The 27518-nt window shown below is 43.9% G+C and overlaps 1 protein-coding gene across 1 annotated transcript in view; it reads right to left on the bottom strand.

Annotated features, from left to right (window-relative positions):
• Nucleotides 1-27518, bottom strand: part of LOC144124834 (rifampicin phosphotransferase-like) — an 83290-nt gene that overhangs the window by 18780 nt on the left and 36992 nt on the right. Inside the window, exons 13-29 of the mRNA XM_077657736.1 lie at nucleotides 26645-26751; nucleotides 25997-26035; nucleotides 25172-25287; nucleotides 24922-24992; nucleotides 24775-24839; nucleotides 23726-23873; nucleotides 23380-23497; nucleotides 20212-20312; nucleotides 19377-19448; nucleotides 19182-19288; nucleotides 16289-16361; nucleotides 14274-14378; nucleotides 9265-9423; nucleotides 8352-8486; nucleotides 5404-5488; nucleotides 3140-3225; nucleotides 732-794 (exon numbers count right to left, since the gene is read on the bottom strand). Of these exons, the coding sequence (XP_077513862.1) occupies nucleotides 732-794; nucleotides 3140-3225; nucleotides 5404-5488; nucleotides 8352-8486; nucleotides 9265-9423; nucleotides 14274-14378; nucleotides 16289-16361; nucleotides 19182-19288; nucleotides 19377-19448; nucleotides 20212-20312; nucleotides 23380-23497; nucleotides 23726-23873; nucleotides 24775-24839; nucleotides 24922-24992; nucleotides 25172-25287; nucleotides 25997-26035; nucleotides 26645-26751 (1650 nt within the window). The remainder of the gene's footprint in view (nucleotides 1-731; nucleotides 795-3139; nucleotides 3226-5403; nucleotides 5489-8351; nucleotides 8487-9264; nucleotides 9424-14273; nucleotides 14379-16288; nucleotides 16362-19181; nucleotides 19289-19376; nucleotides 19449-20211; nucleotides 20313-23379; nucleotides 23498-23725; nucleotides 23874-24774; nucleotides 24840-24921; nucleotides 24993-25171; nucleotides 25288-25996; nucleotides 26036-26644; nucleotides 26752-27518) is intronic.

Below are 27518 nucleotides of genomic sequence, written 5' to 3' on the forward strand. Positions count from 1 at the left end.
GGAGACGTTCACAAAAGAGGTTTCTAAATGAAGAAAGAAGCGCTTGCGTTAGCACTCCGTCGATAAAGCTGAAAAAGAAGAAATCATGTATCCAGAGGGTGGGAGTAACTTTGTTTTGTTTTGTCTGCTTTTAGTTAACAAGGCGACAACTGGGGCTAGTTGGTATTCCATACGCATTTTCACTACTGCTTTTAGTTATTTGACTCATCATTCTTCCACATCTGTGCTCCATCTAAGCCTTGGTGATTTTGCTGCATGTATTTGTGTCGTTCATATATATTTTTCCCCATCTTTCCTCTTGTATATTTCAAAGCGCTAAGAATAAAAGCATTAGTTGTTGGTCAGCGGATGTCCGTGTTTCTTTTCCCCCGTCCATGCTTCGTTGCGCTGTTCTCCACCTTTTAAATATACACACCAACTAGCCGAACAATGAGTTTTATTACAGTTCTGCTATAGCTGCACTCACTATAGCACTCCAACTTATCTTGTATAAAGGAAAAAGAAATAGAACAGAAAGACGGTCAGATACTGAAGCGACGCTAGTTGACAGCATTGTTCAATTTATTTTTAACTGGACGAAGGAGATTGCGGCTTTCAAAAGTTGTCTAACGTTTCACATTCCTCCCTCTCATCCCCCCACCCCCAACCCTTATTAAACCCGCCCCTGTTTGGAGAAGGTTCATTTTGGCATGAGACTCGGTGTTAATACCATGCGCAGTAAGCTAACTTACATCCACGGTCATGTTGAGGAAGCGCTCCTTCTCTGGAGATTCTCTCAGAGCAGCCCCTAACTCCTGCGAAAAAAATGACGAGAGTAAGCACAGGCAGTGCACAACCCTCGCAGCTCACACTGGCGGCAAGACTGCAGTAAGCGTAGCCTACCAAGGAGAGGCAGTGGTGTAGTTCGTTCGGCGTATTTCAAGCGGAAAGTGAACATGTTTTTTTTTAATTTGTTACAGATTGAGGAGGTATCATAAATTGAAATTCTCTATCTGGTAAGACGGAGACTGTGGTGACTGTGTAATACTTCCGCTCTGTTCCTGATCTACAACGTTATATTACCTGCGTCTTGCTGTGGCGAATGCCCGAATACTTTTCGCCATAGTACGTTAGATCAGGCTCGCCTTCATTTGAAAAACTCCGTGAATGGAAGGCAGTTCAATGCAGGGCGAATACGCGTGCACAAGCCACCTGTGTTTTGGATAGGTATTGCCAGAAGCAGTATCGCTATTTGAGCACTTTCCGAATTCTTGGAAACTAGACTAGACAGAAAGGAATAATAAAAAAAAATTTGAAAGTTTAAGGGGGCACCTAATTTTATTTTTTGTTGACAATGCGCTGGCATTACCAGGCATTTATTCTATTACCGGAAATCACGTTACTTCAGGTCTGATGACGTCACCTAACTGGAGCCAGTGGGTGGAATTTATGACTGACGATGCATTTTGACCCCGTGGGGCTTCTAGTGCTAGTGCATTCATAAATAATATTAATAACCAGTCCAAGGAGTTCGCGGCCGGCAAGGAGTCCCGGAAAAGATGGGTCTAGAATGATTTAGAGCGCCTGGTGCTCTTTATTGTGCAGACGCTTTAATTTTCACCTTTCTCAAAAGTGTGGTTACGGCGGTGGGGCCACAACCTACGAAATCGTGCTCAGCAACACCTCGCCATATTCTTCCAAACGCCACATCAGTTATAAGCAGGGGGCACTTCTTTTAGCTTACAGTGAAATCCGTTAAATATTCCATCTTATAAACCTCCAGCATTAGGCAGCAGACGGTTACATGGACTACAGTTGCGCTCGTGAGTTAACGATAAAGTCTCCGTTGTGCAGAGCTCCTGAATAATATCGACCACCTCGCGATCTTTAACGAGCGCTGACATGTCTCAGTACATGTTAGCGTTTCCCGCATGCAGAAACGCCCAGCTGTGTGCGATTTCTACACATAATAAAAAACCAAACATGATCGACATAATTCGGAGCTTTCAGGTGCGGAGACTTTTCTCACTGAAATAGCGGGCTACGTGGAATCCTTTCAACTAAACATTTAGCGCCATACTTATTTGTTAAGATCTCTTTAATCATTCGGAGTTAGCAATTACAGCAAATATTCTTGGGAAGGTAGCAGTTCTACACAACAACACTGAAGCAAAGAAAACGTGCTATGAATTCTGGTCACATGATGCCCAGGACACAGTTCACAAGGCGGTAGTGAATGCGCTTGGCACCGCTTACCGCAGGATGCCAAACGCGTGAAAGGAATATCGGAACGTAAATTCTGTGAAACTAATGGAAAGGTCGCAATATCGCGTGTCTAAAATTAGTCAACACTGGTTTCTCCTTCTCAATAGTGTGGTCTCTATACAGACTGATTGTACGAAAGAGGCGGACATTATTTCAGTCATAAAGGGCAACAAAAACACGATTAATTGACTAAATCTAATTAACTTTCAAATTTTGGAGTTTAGGGCACATAGTAAACTGCGAAGTTGAAGGCCAGCTAAATCAAAGAAAGGCCCAGTTTTTCAAATTTCTGATTAGGCATTACGGTTCATGGCATCGAACGCGAGAAAAGAAAGCTCGTGAAAGCTCTTCAAGTTGGTTTTCCCACATTCCACATGTATAAAATGGCGTTGCTTGAATGAAATACAGACGCAGTTTGCGGCTTTTAATACGTAGAAAAAGTTGGCATGATGCCAGTGACGATACCACGCGCAGGGACATCATTTTAGCAATATGCAACCAAGCAAAGCAATTAGCTAGCTATCAAGAGGGTATTTTTCGCGTTCGATAGTGAGAACTACAATGGCAGCTCAGAAGTTTTATAAACTGTGTTTCCTTCCATATTGAAGGCCTTCAATTTTGCAATATAATGTTGCACCCTAAAAAAATAGAAAGTTCTTGTTAATTTTTACTACTCGTCTTTTTATTCCACTCTCTCGCGCTAATAATGTACGCCTCCCCGCACAGTCGAACTGCACACACTTCCTCTAAGTGTCTTTCAGGTCTTTTCATATAATAATTTTACTGAATAATTTGAGGCGCCCCATATATCTTGCGCGGGCCGTTGCAATTTCTTTGGTCGGACAAGCACTTTGCTTCTTTAAAGAAAAAATGTTTTTACATTCTTATACTCTACCTGGATCATCCGAGGCACATCGGCGCTTTCTACGTCTCCACCGAGAAGAATCTTGGACAACTCATTGAAGACTTCACTGTTCAGCTCTGCGAAAATACAAAAGCGGCGTCGCTGAAGTAAGCCTGCTTAAAATGGCAGTTGTTTCAACATAAGCGCCATGAATTCATGCGACAAGACACGCCCGTGACAATTTCAAACAAGCTTCAATGCACGAAACAGCGGTGTTGGCTTGCTTAGAACTTCACCCTTGAGCTGAAACTGGGGCATTCTCACAAGAAATACCCCCTGCGAAGATGCCCTGTAAAACGGGATTGGCTTTACAATGACACCCTTTTGGCACAGCGGGAACCCCCTAAGAACTGAAAGAGTGACAACGACAGCTGCACTTAACCCTGAGACATTAAGAGCGCTGGCGATGCCTATCGAGCCAACTGCATACCCAAGAAACGAACCTGACTACCTGTAGATTTTAATTTTGGAGCATTAAAAGCTTCATCGAGAAAAAATGCGTCTCCCGTCATAAAATTTGCCCATTGGCTGGGGTTTGTAACGTCATCAGACAAAAAGTAATATCATTTTCGGTGAAGGCATCAACAGCTTCAAATGCTATCACTTACCAATATATATGCTTTATATTTAGGTGTCCTTTTGAATTTTTTTTTACAAAGGTTGTACGTACACAGAGCACATTGCTGACTCCTTGAAATGCATGCTTGAAGCGAAAGATGCTACAGGTTTCTGATGCACAGCCTTTGTCAAAAGTTTACAAGCCAGGCGGGTTATGCATCGTTATGCATCCCCAGAGATCTGGAAGCTGAGAACAACTTTCGCCCTCCTTCGTCCAAAAGTTAGGAGTCCTATGGATGCAACCAGAGCCCTACTACACGGTTTGGAAGCAGACTCCCCTGGGCTTTCAACTTTTGACAAAGGCTGTTCGAGGCCAGTACGCTAAGAGTAATGTGTGCTACATGATGCGATCCGACTGCTGGCGATGACGTTACGTCCTATCCAGCACAAATAAACAGCGTGTTTGCCTTGTTTTTTACATTTGTATTGTTGTTTACGGCACACTCCCTACTGATGGCCTACGTACAGCTCGGCTACAAAGTACCGCGAGCAATAAAGTGGGGAATTAAAGCGAGGACGCCTTTGGCCACATATGAAAAACTTTGCGGATGGCAAGAACAGATGATGTATCGTTTCGCGGAATGAATAATCGGTGCTTTTCAACAACATTATCATACCGAGAAACTGCGCCTGAGAATGTTCATAATGCTTGAAGATATGCCCTTAAGGTAGAGCCAAGTTCAATGGCAAACGTTGAAAGCCAAGGCCATCGAGATGCCGATAGCTATGTGATGCATTTAAAATTTCACAAAGCTTTTAATCAAGCTTTTACATGCTTCGGGACCAGTAAGGCGAACTGTTGGAATCCTACCTCCATGAGCCACTTAAATTGCGCAAGAGTTTCAAAAAGCAGACGTGCAGTTACAAAAAATACTACCAGCATCGCCATACAACCAGCATAGGTAAATAATTTTTACAAAAAAAAGCGCAATGCTCTTTTTCAGAACAACATGTAAGTCAAATCGTTTCTCTGGGTGATTTTTCCAAAGTTAATGGCAAAACTGCAGTGCCACCTGGTCGCAGCTTCTGAAAATTATGCAGTCAGTTTTGTGCGAAAATAAATGCACAGTTTCATTCTTTTGCTGCTAATTTCGCATTTTAAGGAACAACTGTCAGTTTATTGTAGCAAGGTGCTATTTTATGCGTTGAAGCATTTTTTTTTACTCCGAGAACTGTGAACTGTAGGGCTATTAAATTTGGCGCCGTTAGCTTTTCCGAGCAAATGCTCCTTTTACAGCTTTCACAGCTTACCACAGTTTTCTCAGCTGTGCAACAATTCATCTTTTGTGTCAACGGTCTGTGTTTGCATTTTAGTGAAAACAGCACATCCGACGCCCTCAGATAGCACTGGGCTACTGAGTGTATGGTGCGTTTAAATTAACTAAAAGGTATTTCCGTCAACCTCGAAGGGTAGGTGCATTTTCAAGACATTCAGTTATAGTAACAGCACTGATGTATTGAGAAATTTCTAAGAAAACAAAGGCTGATGCATCATCATATGCAGTACAGTAAGAATATTGGTGGCTTCATACAAGAAACAGGCAAACTTCGAACGCAAGAACAAATCCCCAGCGGTTTTTTCGCAAAAAGAAAACAAAAGCAAGCAAAAAAAGCAAACAAAAGCAAAAGCAACAAACCTCCGTTTGCTCTTCCAAGAATTTGAAGAATAATGAGGTTGTAGAGAGAGGAGCATGCAAATGACTTCAGTAAATGCGCTGTAGGCTGTAAAAGAAAAAAACGCCATAAGCAATGCTAATTACAAAGTGTAGCCACGCAGAAATTGTAAACGACGCTTGCTCTAGACCGTCTTCTCATTTAAATATTTCTTAGCGTCTAATCACATTTCATTTCGCTCTCTGTAAATGCGGCCTTCTTTACTCGTTTCTGAAATAGTTCTCAAGCAGTCTTCAGATTCAGCTATCTGTTGACTTTTTTTTTTCGCAAGATACGCCAATGCCTCCAACGCCAGCATTGTGACTTTAACAATCAATACGGCCAACCATTTGCGTTAGCAACTGCTTGCGTAATAAGTAGGGTTGGAATAATTTCAAATTTTCGAATCAGAAACGAATACAAAAACTTGGATTCGAACATCGAATCAGGTATTTAATAATTTAATTGGTTTTTGGGGAAAGGAAATGGCGGGGTATCTGTCTCATATATCGTTGGACACGCCGCGCCGTAAGGGAAGGGATAAGGGAGGGAGTGAAAGAAGAAAGGAAGAGAGAGAGGTGCCGTATTGGCTGGGGATCTTTAACGTGCACTGACATCGCACAGCACACGGGCGCCTTAGTGTTTTTCCTCCATAAAAACGCAGCCGCCGCGGTCGGGTTCGAACCCGGGAACTCCGGATCAGTAGCCGAGCGCCCTAACCACTGAGCCACCGTGGCGAGGTACGAAGCAATGAAGCACAGGTTCAGGTATTAACAATTAGACTTTTATCTCCACACACTAGATGACAGAATCTAGTTGAAAGGTGCATCGGTAAACATTTATCAGAAATGCATGGCTCGGATCTGATAGATTACGTGTTTAAAAAGTGTCGAAGCAGAATTCAGCGTGAAGAGTTCCCTGAGACCGGCGTGAGAAGAGTACAAGTGAGCCACATATAATCCTAACTAGCGTGTTATCTTAACGTGTTGTTAATGAATAGAAGATTCGTACAACCTTCAGAGGCCCTGATTTATGCTTTTATAGCCTGGTGCATTCAAGGTAAAAGCACCCACGCCGGTGGGCATTTCGAGTACAGGTGGGCATTTCGAGTATAGCAATAGGGTCTCCCATAACGTCTTTGAAACCACTGCATTCGACGACGCTTGAAAATCGCCGATCCGGTGCCATCATTGCCCCTATTATGTCCTTGAGCTCTCACGTACTCCTTTCTCGCAGGAACACCTCAATACGAAGTGCTCTTCGAGCACTGTGTCGCTGAGGGCGGAGTCTTAGCTGAGCATTTCCCTATGCTTCCTTTTCGACTTGAGGCCGTATATCTCCGCTTCTCGAGCAGCATAGCACGATCATTCTCGTCATGCGTGACATGAGTAGGCGAAGACCACAACTGCGCTCATATTCATTGCCTAAACTCAACAAAACAGGCTAATCGCTTTCACATAACCTGGAGAATAGTGCACAGAGGCGCCATACCTCACCGTGGGAGAAGATCAGAAAACCTTGCCCCGCTAACAAAAAAAAACCGCAACTATGCACATAATGTACTCTCGGATATTGCATTCTCCTCCGATACTCGAGCCCTTCTTAAAGTCCGAAATTGTACATTGGATCTAACGGGAATATAAAATATTATAATGTTCGATTCTTATCCAGAATTTCTGAACATTCGCACCACCTTAGTAATGAGCCTTTTGTACTAATTTTGTAAACAAGAAATATCTTAATTGGCCTCTCCCTTGTATCCGACAGATGAATCTCAGACTTAGTGAGAAAAATAGAAATTTACGGTATATGGGAAAGCCGCTTCTTTAAACGACTTGGTGTACGCAAGGCACACTTTGTCACGAAAGCAAGATCGCTGCAGCGCTCGATTAGTGCTGCAGTTTTATGTTTAGATCGAGCGCTCTACTCCTCGGGATACAACTTCTGATTTCGATGTGGATGAGACAATGACCATCAATGCATCACAAGGTCAAATCGAACTTAACTGCGTGGTGGCATAGCCCAAGCTGTGGTAGTATGACCACGCGATCATATGACCCTTGGGTACCTGACCTTGACCTTTGACTTTGACCCTTGACCACGACATTTGTGTCGAGACACTGCAGACCATGCTTAACAGACCTTTCGTTCGTATATCTAGGTTCAAGCGACGTTGAACCAAAGCCATTTTTTTACTTTTTCTTGGGATTCACCATGTAAGTTTTCTTCAGGCAGTATTCATCCCCGGCTACATTCTGGATTTAAAACTGACTCAATGTAAAAAAAAGATGTATGGTCATATGCCCTTCTGGTTTCGCCTCCTGTTTACTATGAAATAGAAAAGGAAATCGCGTGGACGTTAAACGGCACACCGTTATGAAACTAATCACCTGGGAGACGAAACAAAAACAGACTATGGAAGCTAATTTTGCTCAATTCGCGGCAAAATAGCTGAATAAAGAGAACTTAAATACATCTGGTAATTCTGAAAATTTTGCCTTGCCAGCTTTGTTTCGATACTGAAAAGAGGTCATAATTACACGGGCGAACTTTCTGGAGCGCCCGGGGGCTGTAGAATGTAAAGTGTGACTCTCCTTTGAACGACGTACATTGCTTCAGGAATATTCATTTGGTTATTTGCGCGCCATCGGGTTCATGCTACGGTAAAGACATGTATAAAACGAGTTAACATTTTTCTTCTAAACATCATAGCGAGATAAAACCAATTACTGAAAGATAAATTTTGCTCTTCCATGCCGATTCAGGATACATTTACAGCATATGTTTATAAAAAGAGTCACTTATAAAGAAACAGGCTAAACAACCGTGTTTAATACGCTTCATACTCTCAGTAAGGCAAATGATTTGTTTGGAGTTTCTGCATGCTATTTGCACGTTGATTTTTCGAAGCCATGTTTTGGGCTTGCCATACCTCGCGAAGGTGCGGTAGGCTGCGGCCAATGTACTCATATATCTCCTCTGCAGTCATCTCTTCATTCACCGATAGCTCGAGCGCCTCAGTTTCGGCTGCAACCTTTTCCAAGCCTTGCTTGACAGTAAGCATCATCTGTTCAAAAGAATAGGCAGAAGAGAAAAATTAGGAAATGCATGCAACCCATGCTTTCTTTCACAATGGCCTTGTTTAAAACGCAAACATTTCATGTATTTCTCGCCCCGAAAAGCTCCTTTAACACGATTGGGAATATTTACAGTTGCCCCAAGTGCTCCATAACCACTCAATCTAAAGAGGGAAAAACAGAGCCAAAGATATCAGAGGCTTCCAAGATTTCACCATTCCTGACACAAGCCCTGATCGCCAAGGCTGCCAGCGGCGTAAGCACTACATGTGACCTGATCGTGCATTCAGTAACCTCAAATTACCATACCCAGTTTGTTTAGGGTAATATCCCGAGGCAGAGTGAATTTCAAGTAAGTGAGACATTACTCAGTAGCATTCACCCAAGAAACCGGGCCTGTACTTCGCTGATTACAGTGAATGGTGCATATTTTTTAGTCAGAACTCTATTTTAAGCAGCAAGGTGAAGTAAAAATAAGATGTGCAAAGAACATCGTTTACAGAATCAACAGCTTGCTTATGTAGTGCTTGCACTTTACTGCGTCAAAGCTTGTGAGGGCACCGCAGAAGCAAACGCGGTTGCATCAAGGAAGGAAGTTGGTCAAGTGCGTCATTGTTGCACGTGAGTGAAGCTTCGTTATTTTTCTTAAAAACCATGCACTAAGCTACCAAATGAAGTGTTTTAAGTCGAAAAAGTGATCGCAGATTTGGTTCTGATTGCTTGATTTGTTGTTGCGTAGATGATGCATTAATCGGATGAACTACTCACCTTCGCGGTGTTGTACAATTGCAAGGGTAGCTTCTTTTTGTCGAGAGGCCGTTTCCGCTTGACGCCAGCTGCAAGCTCTTCGCTTACATCCCGTCCCATGACGCTGTACATGAGTGACTTGTCCAGACCAGTGGCGTCCGGACCTGTCTTCTGGTGCCCCTACGATTAGAACAGAGAAGTGCACCACGTGAAGGGCCGAAATAACCATCATTTTATGGCAGACAACCTACAAAGTGCCAGCAGCCGCATGCGCCATCAATGCATGCGTATCAGAAAGGTATCATCCAGACTGGACCGAGACACCTACGTTAAGAAGTAATTTTCTGAGAGGTACAGAACTGAGAAAATCAACCCCCAATCAGCTGGCATAAAGCCTATGATTGCATATGGTTGAGCACCCGTCTTGCATGCGGTAGGTGCTGGGTATAATCCCCAGTGACCCAATGTATTCAGGGTTTTTCACCTAAGACTGCCCAATTTTCGAAAATAGGCTTTTTGAGTTAAAAGAGCGTTTTTTTTTTCTGCAAAACACTGTCAGCGGTGCAGTACATCAGAACACAGCTAAGACGTGCTAACGAGCAGGCTGGTTAAATAATACTAAATAGTTAACTTTTTAACTATTGATTTTAAGCTCCTTAATTATCGAGAGGCATGTAATCCACGTAAGTAATATCCATATCAGTTTTTAGAATTTTGAAAACGCGCTTATTCTCTGCTCTGTGCCCCAAAAATTTTGGCTATTTCTACGAGTTATATGCACTGGAGTGGTTTTTTTGCCTGCAAGACTCTCGAAAGCACATGTATTTTAGTGCGATGTAGCCAAAATTTGTCGCGCCACAGTGCCGAGGTTAACCACGTTTTCGAAGTTCTAAAAACTGTATAGGTATTACTGGCAGTGCGATACATGCCTGTCAATAATTAAAAAGCCTAACAGTAATAGCTACAAAGCTAACAATTCGATATTAGTTAACCCTCCTGCTAGTTACAACGTCTTAGCGTATGCTGATGTACTGCACCGCTGACAATGCTGTACCAAAAAAAAACGCCCTTCTAAATCAAAAACCTAAATTTTTAAAATGTGCAGAGTCAGGTGAAACACCCTGTACAAGTTTTCTCTTGCATCCCTCCCGGCTTTCTCTGTGTCGAAATGTTTGCAGAAATTCTTCAACCCTACTAAACTTGACATAAAGCATAATCCAGTAAGGAGAAACTTCGTAGTAGTTTCTATTGCGCTTTTTAGTCCATGGATAATCGCCACACAGCGATGCAGCAAGCCCAACTGGCCAACAGATCAGAGCACACGTCACTATTTAACAAACTAATGGAGGTGCAACCGCAAGCCGATTACATGTTCTGTGAGATGAAGAGGTAATTAGGTTTTTTCATTGCACCGGAGAGTAAGGGAACAGCAAGAGGAAGGATAGGCAGCTTAAGTGTTGAAGATTCCGCTTGGCAGTTGAAAACTGGTTATGTGACGTACGTTTCTGCACTTCGAGCTCTTAAGCGGCTCACAAGACACGTGATATGTATAGAGAGACACCGCCATAAAAATTGTTTTAAAGCGCCGCTCTTTGAAGAGGACTTAATAGAGTGTTTGCTTTCCCAGAAGGCACTGCAACATTTGGCTCGAAACTCGAACGCAAGCTTCAACTTAGGCAACCGGTAGCCGGAAACGGTGAAGCGTGGCAAACCTGAAACGGTTTTGCCCGAAGGTAAGACAAGCGAAAGACCGTTGTACCTTGAATCATCCATCATCATCCACCAACAAGCATGTTTGGTCTAGCTCATGCAGCGCCACATATATAGGCGAATAAATGCAGCCTTCCTCGTTCTCTTTCCTAATACATACGCCGGAGCGAACAAGGAAACAAATAAGATTATCGGCCGGTGCCTCGCTCCGCCCGTGAATGCACCATCCAGCTGGGTTTACTTTTTTTTTCTTGAAGGGGGGGGGGGGGGGGGGGGCGGCTCGCTTTCTCGCCACGGCACCACTCGCCGCCTCATTCGCCTGCTTTTTCTACGAACGCCGCTGCGTTTTAGGCGATCCAATGGCAGCCGCTCACGACCTGATATCACGCGAGCCAAACGACCTCGTGTGGTAGGACCCGCGCAAGAGACCGGCACCGAGCGATGCCGGCAGGTGCGGAAATGGGAATTTTCTTTAATATTTACAAATTATCGGCTTGTTTTCAAGGAACTGAACCGTCGGGCCAAAAGTAATAGACGCCACCTCCAAGTCCCGACCCGTGCCATTCTACGCAAGGGCGCCACCTGACAAAGCACTTCTGTGTTCTGAGGGGCCCACAGCGCCGGTCTCGACACCAGAAGTGTTTTCTAAAATGGCGCCCCCACGCAGAGTGGTGCGGGTCGGGACTTGGATGGGGGTGTCTGTTACTTTTGCCCTCGATGGTATGCGGCAGAAGTGCTCATTGGCCTTTGCTCTGCATAATGCACGCATTTTATAGCCACTTTCAAAACTATTTCCTCTCGAAAGGGTACTATTTCTTATACGAGGAAGAATGTTAAATAAAGGTCGCTGATGATAATTTTGATGGGGGCTAGTCTTCCATGGTCCATGCTTTCTGTTTCTTCAAGAATGTGACAACTTCCGGATGGCGTGTTCGCGTGTCCGTCGTTATTCACTCTTCGCTTCGAGGCCAATCTTCAACCACCGGATCACGGCGTGCCAGCGCTAAATCCTTGCACAAAGCATTAAAAAAGCACCCCTGGCGAACAGTGACTGGAGCAGATCGGCTTCGCCCGCGCGGAGTATAAACCGAGCGTCGAAACAGCGGGGTGGGTCCACAGGACCCTCGCCCCGTGCATGCGTTTCTGTAGTGACAGCGTGCTAAGATTAAGTTTGTCGACCGCTCGAATGCTCCATTTTACACTTCAGGCGCCTGTACGTTGATAATTCGGTGTCTTTAGGAGCTCCGCGCAATGAGCGCCGCAACTTCTTACTGGTCCATCCTTTATGTGGCCGATGTGTCTTGTAGGTAAATACGAAGCTGAGGTATCATACCGAAAGTACCTGTGGCAATTGTCGAAAATGCCGGCGCCTTCTGTGTGACACTTCGGCAAGTAAAGCCCTTCAGAAGTGCCACCCACCACCGTCCACCTATCTGCAAACTTCACAAGGCCTCCAACCATTACAAGCCACGTAGCAGTGGAAGAAAAAGAGAGTGAAATCTATTTCAAAGATGGCGATTTGGAAGCCAGCTGCCCTCCGGAACCACCACCCACCATTCACCATCCCACGCCACCAGCCTTGATGCGGGGTGCCCCACCTCCCACCCCCAGAAAATTTCTTGCGCGTGTGTGAAACCTCGACTTAGAGTAAAACGATTCATTAAAGTAATCTAGATGATGACTACAACTGCTGTCGCAGCATCTCGAATCGGATGTCATGATGTCTATATTTTTTTTTGTTAATGCCCTCTGTAGTTACTATCTGTTGAATGGATGACGACAACATACATAAGACGAGCACTTAGTGATTGTCATGTCTGTTTACTAAAATTGACGATCTTCTCACAGGTATTACACCAAGCGGAGAATTTGGCGAGACTGATCAAAAACGTGGTGACCAAGTGTTTTTGAACCTTAGTTATGTCTTATCGCTGTAGAGACGGATCTTAGAGGTTAATCCACCAGGTAAGGTATAATTTTGGAGTAAAAGTTGTAATGGTCCAAAGACAGAGAGATGGGCACTTGTGAAGTTTCGTCGGCTAGGATGAATCACAAGAGTTAAAGCGAGCAATGAGAGTGAAGTGTGAAAGGAAACGATGCTGAGCACTCAGTAAGGAGCCAGGTGGTAAATGAAATTTCATTACATGCTTGGAATTTTCATGTTCAAGCACTTTACATGAACATGTGGTCTATGAGACTGCCCTAAATGTATAATAGGAGAGAAGTTTCTCACCGTCGGTAATGTAAATTTAAAGTTCTGCGGCCCGTTTCAGTGAGGAGGAAATATAGGCTGTGCAAAGTGATTTTTGAAAAGTTATTCTAAGGTAGACAGAAGACGAAACTAAATTCCGTGCAGGAAATATCTTCGAAATTCCATCAGGTGCAGGGCATTTTGTCAAGACACGGAATGAGATTGAAATGTCTTCGCTGGTAGCTACGACCTCAATGATCGAGTTTGCACGAGTAGAAATTGAACAAAATGGAACCATGTTTTTATATCGTGTAAAAGCGCAATTGAATTAACCAATAGCAGAATGGGAATTCCTGTGTGTTCGGCGACAGTTTCGCCATTGATTAAAAGAGAGATAGATTATATCAAAAGGTCAGACGTAGTTACGTATTTTAAGATTGTTATTTCTTCGCAGTGCGCGTAAGGGAACGCGACAGTATAAATATTTAGTACTGTGTAGTTAAGTATAAAGTTTAATTACTGTTATGTGAAATCGAGCCAAATTATCCATGTTACTGTGACGTATCATGCGCTTCAGTCACAGCAAGACAGGGGCAAAATATCACTCTTCAGCCAGGGGACAGAGGAGCTATATCTTATCGTTCGATTAAGAATGAAGCTTTTATTGCATAGTTTGGCTATTCTTTCCAAATATTCACTGACAGGCCCCGAGCGCACAGGAAAAAACAGTGGTATGTTCCCGAATGTGTCAGTTAAGCATATATCCATCTTTTCATCTGTATTTCTCTTTATTGTCATTTTTGCTATGACCACAAACTTGGATAATTATTATTTTTCGCGCAATCATCTTCTCTATTTATTGTGGTCTATGTGGTGGAGTGTGTTCAGTACCCTCAGAATAAAGAGGGTATCAAAAAAAAAAAACGGTTGGACGTCAGGAGTGGCTGCGCTTCATCCCCGAGAGCGGAACTTATCACTGGGAGCACATATTGGCCTAGCAATCATTCCACCCCAACATTTCAAGAAATGCATAGTACAAACCAAACTATCCCCCTCCAAGATGTGACTCCATACCACGGTGTGGATATATCAGATATATCTCCAAATGTGGATACATATCAGGACTCACGTCAGAGAACCACATGAAGTAGTTGTAGCGGTGCAACGGCATCCACGGCGACACGTACTGCGATGTGTCGGGGCCGAAGGCAACCATCAACCGAACCCCAAAGGGCTGCAGAAAACAGAGATCAGTATTACCAGGATTAGCATTTGCATACGTATTGAGTCATGCGAGATCGATTCGCTCAAGAGCTGCTATGTTATGCTAGCTATTCTCTCGGCGACGCTTTTGTACTGCATCGAAGTTATCTTCACAAGCGAGTTCATTTGCACAGCGGGTCAAAAAGCCTCTCTCAGTGGTGGCCTGTGTTGCGTCAGTTTGAGGCAACCTACATACCAGTAAGCTTCCTCGCCTCGCAACACTCCTCGAGCGTCTGCTGCCTTAGAATGCATTTGCCTTCCACTTGGTATCCACTTTGCTACTCTGAGCAGCAGCTGGTTCTCTCCTTCGAGGAGAAAATTCCCTGCCAACTTCTTATACTTCAACTTTTAAGTACCATCACTTCCCTTATTTCTAAATTCCGCGAAGCATGTGTCGTTTATTACCACAGTAAAAACAACCGAAAACAACCGCAATACCCTAACACCAGATGTAATATGATTGTTTACATTTCAGCGTAACAGTGTGGCTATAACAACTGACACAGGTCGCCGAACACAAGCCTTGGTCTATTGCTGAAACATAACAAAGAGTCTGCATTACGGCAGTGCAAATGTGGGAATACTGCGCGCCTGCATTGTTTTATAGAGGAGCGAGTACTTAAAAAGTTATTGCGCATAGACCGTATGTGCGGACGCCCAGCTAGCGCTTTCAGTGCAGCACTTGCCATTGCTATCATTTATTCAGTGCCTGTAAGACTACGAATTTCCTCTAGATCTTCATGATACGGTGCAATCTCTTTTTTTGCTGTTATCCTTTGCTCCCTGAGATTGTGTTCCAGTTCAGATCGGCAGCAAAAAAAAAAGTCCTTCAGTGCACCACTTTTCTAGTTCACGTCCTGTCTTCACGTTGCCGTTGTTGAGTTTTTTCGTTATTTTCTGGAACATAGCTACAAAGCCAATCGCGAGGTACACAGCAGTTTGCTTGATTGTTACCTCGTCATACTAGCTTTCGAGGCTGGCCTCAGAGACTCATTTAATATTTGCTGTTTTCCTATAAGCGCAAGAAAGTCTCGTCGGTTTTCAGTCGACTCTTATTATAGACCGTTAGTATAGCGTTTAGCGCTTTATGCTACCTCTTAACTTGTGCCGCGTCTCTAGGGCGCATGCGCACATGGCCACATGGCACACACCTGCCGCCTCCGGACCACCTGCGCTTGCGAATGGACGGCTCGTTGTACTAGGTTAGAGGTAGCGCTGGTAATATGCACCTTGCCAAAAATCTCTAATAAAGTTTCATTCTCCCTAGTCGTGCTGTGCGACTGTGGGGGGGGGGGGGGGGGGGGGGGCAGTATGAAAACTACGGTTATTTTGTTTCAGCTTGAGGAACTAATCTATTGCAGCAAGTATTTACCTGGAACACTAGGCGTTGAGGGTCAGGGATGAATTTACAACGGTGCATAATAAAATAGCAATGACGACGTAACATACGCTGTTCGATTGCTTAGTTTTGCATATATTCCTCAAGCTTATATCTGGCTGATTCCTGCCCAAGCATTGTTCATCCGATTTCCTTTTCCGAAATATGAGTTAAATTCCTGTTAAATTCTTATATATGTGTTCCGATTACTTCATAGCCGTGTATTTCTACTTTTCGTCCTGTATTTATCTCGGAAAGGAATCAGCAAATGTGTTTTTCTAATTCAAGTGTTCACGTCTTCATAACGTCGCTTAATGATCGTAATTTCTATGCTATAAATATAAATCTCTTCGTAGGAATGTGCTGAAGTTTAATGGAGAAATTCAGTTAATGGTCAGTAGTAAAACATACAACTAAACTCCTCAGTTTCATGCTTATATCACTTATACACATCCAAGTTTGGACAATCGCTTCGAAAACACGGAAAAAGCGTCGCTACATACACGGGAATAGCCATCCAAGGCGACGCGCATGTAGGTCAAGCTCAGAGGTGACGTCGCTCCAGGAAACACTTCGCTGTGAAGAAAGAGATAAAAAGACAGTGATAAAATGCTGACTGATAACAGAGACTCAAGTAGTAATAAAAATCAATTTCGAAACTAAATTCAAACAGCGCCACTCAACGGTTACAATTATGCACGTTCATTCGCATCCAGAGTGAAACGTGGATGATGTGCGCATACAAGATTCACGCTGCAAGGGTGCGTAGCACCTTCTTACACATAGAAACGCTGCCATACTCTATCCGTGGGTAAGTAGGTACTAAGGATATAGTCGACGCGGCAGCTAATGAGCCAAAATTGACTCCTTAAAGTCAATAGACCTGCTCTCAGAACACAAGCTGACTAGCCGCTCTTCGGCGCACTGCATGACGCAGAGCAGAATAAGTTGGCTAAACCAAACTGTGATGCTCGTGTTCGGCCTGTGTTTCTTCTTAGTGGCTTGTTTTACATTACATGACTACAAACTGCCGCCATAGCCGTCTCTGCAATATTCATCTGGAAATATTGTGTCGACTGCAGCTGGAGGAGGAACAACGTCGTGACGGTTGCTTAAACAGGCCGAGATTCGGCGGCCCATTACCGCGGTGGTGAGTGCAGTTCCTCCGCCGTAACATGCTCACCACACTGGTTTGAGCCAGCTGCTTGATTCAGTGGTCCGTAAGCTTTGTATTCGCTCCCGATACTGGCCTGCACGTGAAGGTCCCCCCCCCCCCCCTCTCTCTCTGTTTAGGACCATTTGGTTAAATGGCCGCGGACTAACCAGATTGGAATCCCGCGACCAAACTCTTGAAGTACTTGCCATGTCATCGGTCCTTACTTAGCTTTTGACGAACCACTGTCCATGAGTGACCGTGCTAACGCAAAGTACCGCAGTAGAGCGATTTCCCTTCACACAAACCGCCCTGGCTTTCCTCTCGCTGTTTACTACCTTCATGGCGGGCGTATTGCATTAGTATAAGTTTCATGCTCACAGAAGGTAAGCATGAAAGAACAACTTTAGCCAAATTGTTAGAGAAACTCTGCGCTGGCTTTCCTCGCTGAATACACTGAGAACGTTCTCCCATCAGTACAGCAGTTGCTCTTTTCCAGCCGTTCAGTGCTACGGAAACGATGATGCTCACAAGATGGCACGTCTTAGCAAAATGTGTAACTGTACAGCTGTGTAAGAACAACTGGGCAGCGAATTATAAATATGCGACAGGCCATGCCCTTAATCCAATTTATGTGGAGGTGACGAAAAATTAGTCGGAAAAAATTTGAGGGGACACTTAAGGCTCCGCCATAAGGATATCACGCGAGAGAAATAATGAGTTAATTCCCATATATGTCGAATTGGTCTTTCCAAACTTGACTCCCTGGGAGCCCTCACGCCACTCCTTCAGCAATGGTGCAGCGGTTAAAGAATGCGCCACTTCCCTGCAATGGCAGGCGCTGCCTACGGTGGGGGCTGTGCGACCGAGGTTGCTCTTCCTAAGCAACCTCTCGCGATCAATTGTTGATTTAAGTGCCAGCTGTCATGGTGGTGAGTTTGCTCACAATGCGGTCGGCATGTTACGACGGCGCCACAAAGTCACGTGACCTAGGTGGCCCACCTGGGTTGCTTCTCCGGCCGGTGGCCATCTAGGCCACCCTACGGGACCCTATTTTTCGCTCACAACGCCGATGCCGCTTTTTCTCGGTAACGGCGCCTTTAACGCTATCGCTTTGAAATCGTTTAGTTAGTGCACCTCATGGATAAGCTTTCTAGCTTGGTCTTGTTTTACGGTTGCGCTCAGAAATAGGAAGAATGAACTTTGAAAGTAAGAAATGGCTTTTTAAAGGGCCTGTAAAACACCTTCTGAAGTGAGTACGTAAAATCGCTCGATTGCTACCTTCTCTCGTTATGAAAACCTGAGCGAAATACTGCACTGCACTTCTACACGCCGCAGATGACACACAATCACGCACGAAAGTTCGCGAGCCCTTTCGTGCGACTTTTTCATGCCCGCGCCCTCCTCCATCGCACCCTCCCTGCACAATTCCGCTCAGACACGGTTATTGCAATGGCCGTCTCTGAAAGAATAACCATGGTCTGAAAGAATAACCATGGTTATTCTTTCAGGCGTCACGCTGCTACCATGGCCGCGGCCAGCCAGCAGCGTCGCTCCGGCAGGTCAGGAAGCTCACCCCTCCGGAGAATTCCCGCGCGAGGAGCGCCGACCTTTGCGAGTGAAAAAGTTAAGAGAGGCTCGAGAAAGGCGCGAAGACTCTAAAATTCAAATTTTGACTACAGATAACTCAGGTTCTACAAAACGCATTAAAAAAAAGCCTCGCTACAGGATATTCGTGAAACGGCGTCCTTTAGCATCCCAGAAATACCGCACCTGTTTGCAAGCGTCTTTAAGAGCCTTTTTAAGGGAAATTAGATAGATTAGTGAAACCCTGCCATTCGAAGTGGTCATGTTGACGTCACATATGCCGATTTTCTTCCATAAAGGCAGGAGTCCTCAGAGGGGTCTGGTCCCTGGGCGTACAGCCCGTACCGAAGGTTCGCTGAGGTTTGGTGAGCTACTCACAGGTACTTTGCGCTACATATAAATCGCGCACAGATAGCACTTGAGTATAATGATAATATATATTTCATGGCGCAAGGGCAACTCCTGAGTAAAAGTTCCAAACATACGCTTACTGGTCGATTAAAACATTTGGAAGTTTTCATCCAAAGCTGATGCAAGCTGAGCGTTAATTAAATTCCAAACTTTCACATTAAAACGCCGCGCTTAGACGACCGTACGCGACACCACTTTGCATCTCGCAGCGGAGGAAAGCGATGTAAAAAATACCGTATGCTCACGACATGTTTGCTTTGCTGAGCACTTCTTTCTCGGATCTCAGGCCACTGTCAAATTCGTGGATCATTTCGCAGTCAGACTCCCTCAGGAACGTTGTGACTGGCCGACACTGGAAGGGAAAGCGTTTTCAGTACCGCTTACTGGCATTGATTCGTGCTGGCAAGTAGAAGCGAGGAATGATGAAACACGTATGCTACCTGAAGCATGAAAAACTTTCCGTCCCTGATAGCCCACTCGATGTCCTGTGGTGTCGTGTACGTTTTCTCAATCTGGTAGAGAACATACAAAAGCAGAGATTTTAAATCTGCTTTCACAGTGACTTGAAAGTTTATTAGTGCGACTGTAAAAATAGCTTATGCAATTGAGGCTTTGCTCTGGTTGCTCTTCGATAAAGCTGTACCTAGGGTAACCGCTTCTCTAACGTTTGATACGGTAGAGTGAGCAGGGTCAGTGCGTTAATAGGAATTGCATAGTAAATCGTAAAACCTTTTTTTTTTTCTAGTACAGAACGCATCCGATCCAGAAAGACAAAACAGCGCCATCTGCAGGTGCGAAGAGGAAGCAAAAAGGCTCCCGGTAAGAGCGCGTACTTCGAAAATTACGCGTCAAATGGCACAGCTAACCCGGTCGTTCCGTTTTTTGTCGGTTAAAACAGGAAAAATACAGCCATACAAATCCACTATTACAGAAACTGCACATGCGAGCGGATCGTTTGTAGCTTGCAACCACTTATTTGAAACTTTTTTTCTATTTTAGGCTCCTGGATACAGGTTAATAAGGTTGCTGAAAGGTAAAGAAAAAACTACTGACTCCGCTCAAAGGACGTAACAATTTCTACTTCACATTCATTCAAGCAATATCCTCCATTTCATTTCTTTGTCTCATGGATCATGTTATATTGTACACCACGTTATGTCACAGCTAGCTCTGGAAACTGTTTGCTCGTTTACATGTCCTTCTCTCCTCATTCAACAAATGTCGATTGTGCTAAGGCACATTAAGGTGAACTACGAGCTCTCTTCCAAGCTTTACCTGAGTGCCTATAAAGGCCAACGTCTCAACGTCCTCGCTCGAGATGCACGCACTGTTGGCTTTTTCAGAGCTCACCGGTACCGTCATCACGCCGCCGCTCTCTGCAAGAGGACATCCGGGAAAGTAATGTAATTCACGCTAAACAGTAATATAGTCTCACAGTCAATGTTTCCGCGATAGTGTTAATGGAAGCGCGTTAATGTAAGGCATAATGTAAGGCATTATCCTTCACTCTGCTACTGTCGTTATGCCTACCATTTGATCTTACAGCAGCACAACCTTTATCTAGCGAACATTGTTAATTAATCCTGCTTTGAACACATGGTCAAAGAGGGAACGCAATGAACCAGCACATTCACGTCATGAACAATGTCATAGCGCATGTTAGACTACGAGAGCAGGGGCCATTTCTAATACAAAAGAAACCTCTGATATGAATCCCCTCCATTCAGGATATGGGTGAAGCTCAAAGACGTAAGAATTTAACTCTTAAAAGTGATTCTACGCATTCCATGAAATGCCTCGGATACGAGCGATGACACTCACTAGTTAGCTCATAGACTCACGTCAGGTCAAGAATCGGTCTTGCTTTCATAATTAAAAATAAAATTTAGAACATTCTTGACGCTTAAAGGAGGAAAATTAATTTCTACGTTAATTTGAGTTGAAGCAGATTCCTACGTCACTCTCGCACCTCGCACAGCCGAGACATCCTCGAGATACAGGAGAATATCCGCGGCTTGCAGGTCGGTAATATTCCTCGTTTTATGTGCTAACCACTCAAGGAAGAGAGAAAGAAAGCCCTGTAAACAGAAAATGTATTTAACTGGACCATTAGGTACGACAACGTAGCAAGAAAGCCGCATGAAGAGTCGCGGGAGCAGTGTGCAAAGGAAGTCACAACAGCTACTGGCGGCAATTTCATTCCTGCGTACTCGTTTGTTCACGTTGTTTCCCCGCAGCGCTGTTGTTCTATCAAAGTAGTGTCATAACTACGAACAAAACATCAACCTTCGTTTATTGCGCACGTGTGCTGCTCACATACGAGCCTAAATAGCGATGCACCAATGAAGTGTTCACTTACACCACGCAACAGTAACGACCAGTGGCGTAGCCAGAAACTTTGTTCAAGGGCGGCTCATGTTGCAAAGTGGTCTGCTCTTTATAGAATTTGTAGAGGGATCAAATTCATTAATCATAATTGCATTGCCATTGCCAATGCTATTGCGTATTAGATGCTGAACACGAATTCTTGAACGCTACGCACTGTCAAGACAGGTAAAATATGTATTTTTCATAAAAGAATATATTCGTATGTCCCAAAAACTGTTAGAAATAACTGATATAAATGCTTCCATCTTTTTGTCTATTTAGTAATTAAAGAAAATGTCTCATGAACTTTAGAACTATCTCAGTTGAAAACCAGCAAAGTAGTGCATGTCCCTGATATGAATAACAAAGCTTGAGGACAAACATTTTAACCAATCTTTGTAATTCAAGAACCTTGTTTACAATTTTGTGCATATGCAATGGCCAGGAAAATATCTCAGTGACGCTGTACTTCGTTCTAATATATTGCGCAGACGCAGCTGTGATCAGTCGAGTATTGTAAGTAATTGCACCGAAATTATAGTCGCAACAGAGAGCACATATAAAAAGCAGGAGTTCTGCAAAATAAACATTAGAAATGCGAAGATACAATGAAATATCACAAATGCGAGGATACAGCTTGAGAAAAGGCAAAAAAGCGTCGCTCAAAACAAAGTTCAACGCATGTATACACAAAACATCACAAGAAGATATTTAAATATACGTATATTCTCTAACAAATCTGCATACTTAAGTTAAAGTTGCTGTATATAATGTCAAACAAGCCGAATGTCGTGCAATCACAGATAGTAACCTTCACGCATAGAAAGACCGACCATCCTGCAAGAATAAAACTATGATCGCAGAAATTGTGATACTTATTTGGGTCATGCTGTGCTGGCGACAGCACCATATGGATAGAATAGTAGAAGAAGAATGCAGAAATCAATACGAAATTATGTATTTTAGGTGCCTTCAAAGCGGCAACCATCATTCTGCACAGAAAATTAAAGAAGGGTATTGGTCTGGTTCAAAAAAGAAGTAAAAGCAGGTAGCTAAAAAAGGAAAGAAAAGGACAAACAAAAGCCACAGATCATGCGACAAGTTGAACTACCCAATATCCGAGAGTGTTTGTTTGGAAAGGCCGTGTGGGCCGCGCTTTCAATGAGCAAGGTCGATCAAATAAGTTAATTATGTCCTCGTAATTTTCGCATTCGCATAACTTTGCTCATGATGCTGTTACAATAAACGGCAAAATTTTCTGCTGTTTTAAAGACTGATGAATAGTCATACGTTTTCATTATTACGCGTTTATGGGCCTTAAGGAACAGAGCCTTTTATTTGCATTGGTTTGTTGCTTCGCTATGTAAAGGACAAAATTTATGAGAAATTTATATCCATAAAGTTTTGGAATTGAGAACCATACGCTCCGCAGATTTCGCGGCCGCCGCGAGATGCCGCGACGAGCCTGCTCGTCATCGAAACGCCCTTGAAACTGCGTTCTCGGATGGGGCTCCTTGCATTATGTTACTCCAGATGCATGGGCGTTAATTGCCACGAAATCCAGCCCGAGTTCGCAATGTTCGCGCCGAAATGTCTTTTCGAGTGTGAAAAAGACATTGTAGGCGAAATCCAGCATGATTTCCAACGCCGGCAGTTGTTTTGCTCGGCGGTGCATAACAGTACAACAGAACTTCGAGGAGGGCTGAAGCCCCATAAGCCACCCCCTTGGCTACGCTCCTGGTAACGACTAAGTTCAACGTAGCTCGACTCATTAGAGAATAGAACGCCGTTACAGACCGGCACAGGACATGACTAAAGGACATCGCTATCAAAAACTTTCCTCCAGCGCATGCGCCATTGATGATGATGCTGACGATGGTGCTGTTACATGCTACAACTCAAGCTTCCGAGGCATTGGCATCACAGCCATCCTCAAGGCTCGTACGCTTGAGCACTTTGAAATCTATACACTGCACGGCTTTCGTCACGCACTTTCTTTTTCACAACTACACAGCCCCTTCACACGTGAAGATCACACTAACAACGCCAGCCCGAAATTATAATGCACAGGCTCACCGGATGATGTCGTGTACACTGACTTGTGGCCAAGCTGCACTGACTCGATGAAAGGCCTCTCCACACCTGCCCTTTTGAGCACGAAAGTATCGGGCTCCGCCGAAGCCGAGACCACGGACTGCCACACAGAAATGAAAGAAATCCACTTTAATCAAAACTGAATCGCGGTGACATGGGGGCCTACCCCCTCTGTAATAGACATGGGGACTCGAATTTTGTCCCGTATTCCCCCAGCTTCCCGGAAGACGTGAATCGGAAGGCGCCATTACGGACTTTGGTCTGCCCTTGTGGGTAGAGACTTGAGCAACCCTTCCTCTAGAAAGAGATGAAAACTCCTGCTACTTGCCTCCCCGAGACCGTAGTTGGCTGTCACTGTGATGTGAGCGGGGCTCCCGGTGAGTGGATCACACGTGAACATGACACCCGCAGCGCTTGCGTCCACAAGTTCTTGCACGACCACTGCCATTGGAACGTCCAGAGGCTGTCCGTACTGCCTGTGTTTTCGAAAGGACTATGTGGCTACACGGTAGCAATGACTCTACTGTATTAACATATTATATATATTTCAAAGATATACAAAACTAAAAACAGATGGTTTGGTTTAGTTTGGTTTAAGGGGGCTTAACGTCCCAAAGTGACTCAGGCTGTGAGGGACGTCGTAGTGAAGGACTCCGGAAATTTCGGCCCCCTGGGGTTCTTTAACGCGCATTGTCATCGCACAGTGCACGGCCCTCTAGAATTTCACCTCCATCGAAATTCGACAGCCGCGGCCGGGATCGAACCCGCGTCTTTCGTGTCAGCAGCCGAGCGCTATAACCACTGAGCCACCGCGGCGGCTAAAAGGTAAAAACAGAGAAGGTCACGGAAAATGCAAGGACACCAAAATGTTCTATAATCTCTGAGCGAGCCAAAACCTGCTGTAAAGCAATTCACTTCGGCTTTCTTATCAAAATGCTAAGTGGCATCTTTTTTTTATATTTGATTTGTTTCCCATCTTTCCTAAGTTTGAGCTAAGGTGTACTGCACTTACTCCAACAAAACGCTTCTGCCCTTTCTGATTGTTCAAGCAATGAGCACACATGAAATTTTTCAAAACTAATAGCCATCCGTGACAACTTATAGCCTTCACATGCACGTGGACTGTAATCCCGTCATGCATAGCGATATGCTTAGCTCATTTCATCAGTCAAATAGTAGTCGCTGTTAAGATAATACGTTAGTCACACTGTAAGCAGAGGAGCAGTGTTTCCTTTAAAATTCTCTATGGTAGATTTATTATTTTTGTGCCGCCAAAAAGTTACCTAAAAGGATTCAAGGAACGCTAATAAGACTTTGCTCAAGAAACATAACTATGCGAGGAAATTACCTTTATTAGAAACTTCAATGTTAGCTTACCTTTTGTAGTTCACATTTGTGAAGCTGAACTGCGACGCCCAACATTTAACCACGCCGCTGACGACCTTGAAAACAAAGTTCACATTCATTAGCACTGCTGCACGTACTCTGATAAATCGGCGTTCTTAGCGCATCTATTCTTTTTACGTTTTCTTTGTTCTGTAGTCCAAGTAGTGTGGTCATTTGGCCGGCTGCGGACATGTCCTCAGAGTCCTCACCTGCGCGACAAAAATGTGGCATTCCAAGCTTCTACAGTATCAGCATACAACTGCGCCTATAGTGGAGTAAAAAGAGAGTAAGCTGTCCAAAGGGAGTGCCTTACAGGATGGCTTACTATCTTTTTACTCCTCTGTGTCTAGAGCGTAGCCTTGTCCTCGAACAAACGTCTTCAACTTACCTAGAGCTGACGATCTGACAGCAAACCTGGTGTCTGCGTCGAATTTCGACACGCATTCAGCGATCTCTTTGCAGACTTCTGCAGGCATATCCATGTTTTCGATTTCAGCCACCACCCTACGCCAATGTAAAAAATGCAGAGATGCAAGCGCCGGCTAAAAACAAAGTTGTCTTCGCATGCTTACTAGCTGGTGCTTAGACACAACTCAAGAGCACTTGCCCACGGTGCAGATTTTCAGGTCCTAGGGGACTCTCCTGAACGCTCTACCAGACGAAACGACCACACGTCTCTGATTTGTGAAACGCATGTCTTCATAAATAATAGCACAAGAGTGCTTAAAACTGTCAGTGAATGATCTATTTTCTTTTTCTTTACTGCGATTTCCAGCGAGATTCAATGAAAAGCGAGATTATTTCGTGCCATCGAACAATTCCGGACAGCATAATGTGCGACGCCTTGCCATGCTTAAAAAGAGTAATGGTTAATGTTGTCATGCAGGTGGGGGTGCTTACTGAAATGCAGTTCTAACGCCTTCTGATTGCAGGTGCCCTTCACAGTGCGCCATGTTTCTTGCTTTGAAGGACGTTTTTTTTATAGACCACTGTTTGTAAGTGTGTGAAACATTTCATACTTCCTTGTAATTTGAAAGAAACACTGATATTCTCACATCTCTCAAAGTTAACTCTGTCAATAAAAAATTTGGTTTTTAAAAAGAATTCTGGAGGGTAGTATCATTTCTCAGTTTATTCATACCAACGGCAAACAAGGTTAATTTATTATTAGGTGGGATCGATTTAATTGAGACTGCATTAAACATTTGCATACCTGTTGCAGACTTCTTTCAGTGCTGCCTGGCTGTCATTCCTGCGAGAAATATTACGTTATTCAATTAAGGCTTGGTGCTTTTTCAGGTCGCGCACTTTCTAAACTAAAAAAATTCAAAAGCCAAGCTTACGACTTGAATGTTTCTTTACTTTTTTATGCTAACAGCGAGAAAGGAACAGCTAAATTTTTGAAGGACCATAAAAAACGCCATTATCGGAATGAAAAAACCGCAAGAATTCTGGGTGGCTTATTTGATTCAAGAGCGAAAACAAGAGCTTCATTCAATGGTGCTTTCTAGTTTTACATTTCGGAAATTAAGATAACTACTGTTGTTTTTTTAATATATAGTCATGACACGCTCGTTATATCAGCAGGACTTGTTTTGCAGCTAGCGAAGCAGCCAGTACATTAATTATTTCGCTGCCTGGCCCCTACTATTTGGAAACAGACACAATAGCGTTATTTTTTATTATATTACGTTAGCTGTGACAGGAAGAAATGGATTTCAGCATTTTACTTTTATATCCCTTCCACAGCTTCATGAAGAACAGTATTAGACAATTTTTAGCCTATAAAACTAGGATGGCTTTTCAAAACTCTAAGAATCACAGTCCACCAAAAGCTTCCTGAAAAGCCAAAAGAGCTCACCTCGCTCTAGAGACCTCTATCTGCTTGACAAGTTTGCGGAAACCTTCGCACGAGGCGAATAGTTCGTAGGATCTTGTTGTGACGATAAATCCCGGGGGGACTGAAAACTGAACAGAGGCAAAGCACAAGAATGAGGAAATAGTGGTTGCAAAATAAGCCAGAAAATCCTGCAAAACATTCAGCATTTCAAGAAAAGCAAAGAAAGCTTAATCTACGAAGAGTTACCACTGATTTTTTCTCTCTGGTCGCCACGGTACAGTGAAACGTTATGCTGTAGACAGTTCTCTTAATTTTGATAGCATGCTGGTTTCAAAAGCTTAGGTTAAAGTTCTACTACGGACATTTATTTTCGCTACGAAACCACCGTTTATTCTCCGCGTTCTTCAGAAACATCATGCACCACATCCCGGACAACCCTACTGCACCTCTGCGAAAACGAAGTAGACACTGATCACTCCCATACATTCTGGGATTGCCCTCACATGTGGTCGTCTCTCATTCACTAGCTGTTGGTAATTCCAACTATAAAAAGCCGCATTTCATGCTGGATTATCTGGCTTCCTCTGACAGCACAGCTTCTCTGCGCATATGTACCAGAAAGCTGTAGTTAAGCACGCGTGGTTAAGGCTTACTGCCAATCAACACTAGAATCGGTGTTCCTTTAAAGATTTTTTGTCTCTCTCTCAAAGAAGGTCACTTAGCTTAGGCAATCAGTGCGCATCTGCATCAGAAGCAAAAGTTAACATTTCAAACCGGCATGCTCTTCATATCTGCCTTTCAAAGACCCTTTAGACAATGATAACTATATACGGATCAGGTGTTTTAAGCAGTGTTGTGCAGGCGCCATTAGAAACCGGATCCAACGAATACCCGT

Source organism: Amblyomma americanum, chromosome 3 (genome assembly GCF_052857255.1).
Source record: "Amblyomma americanum isolate KBUSLIRL-KWMA chromosome 3, ASM5285725v1, whole genome shotgun sequence".
NCBI lineage: Eukaryota > Metazoa > Arthropoda > Arachnida > Ixodida > Ixodidae > Amblyomma > Amblyomma americanum.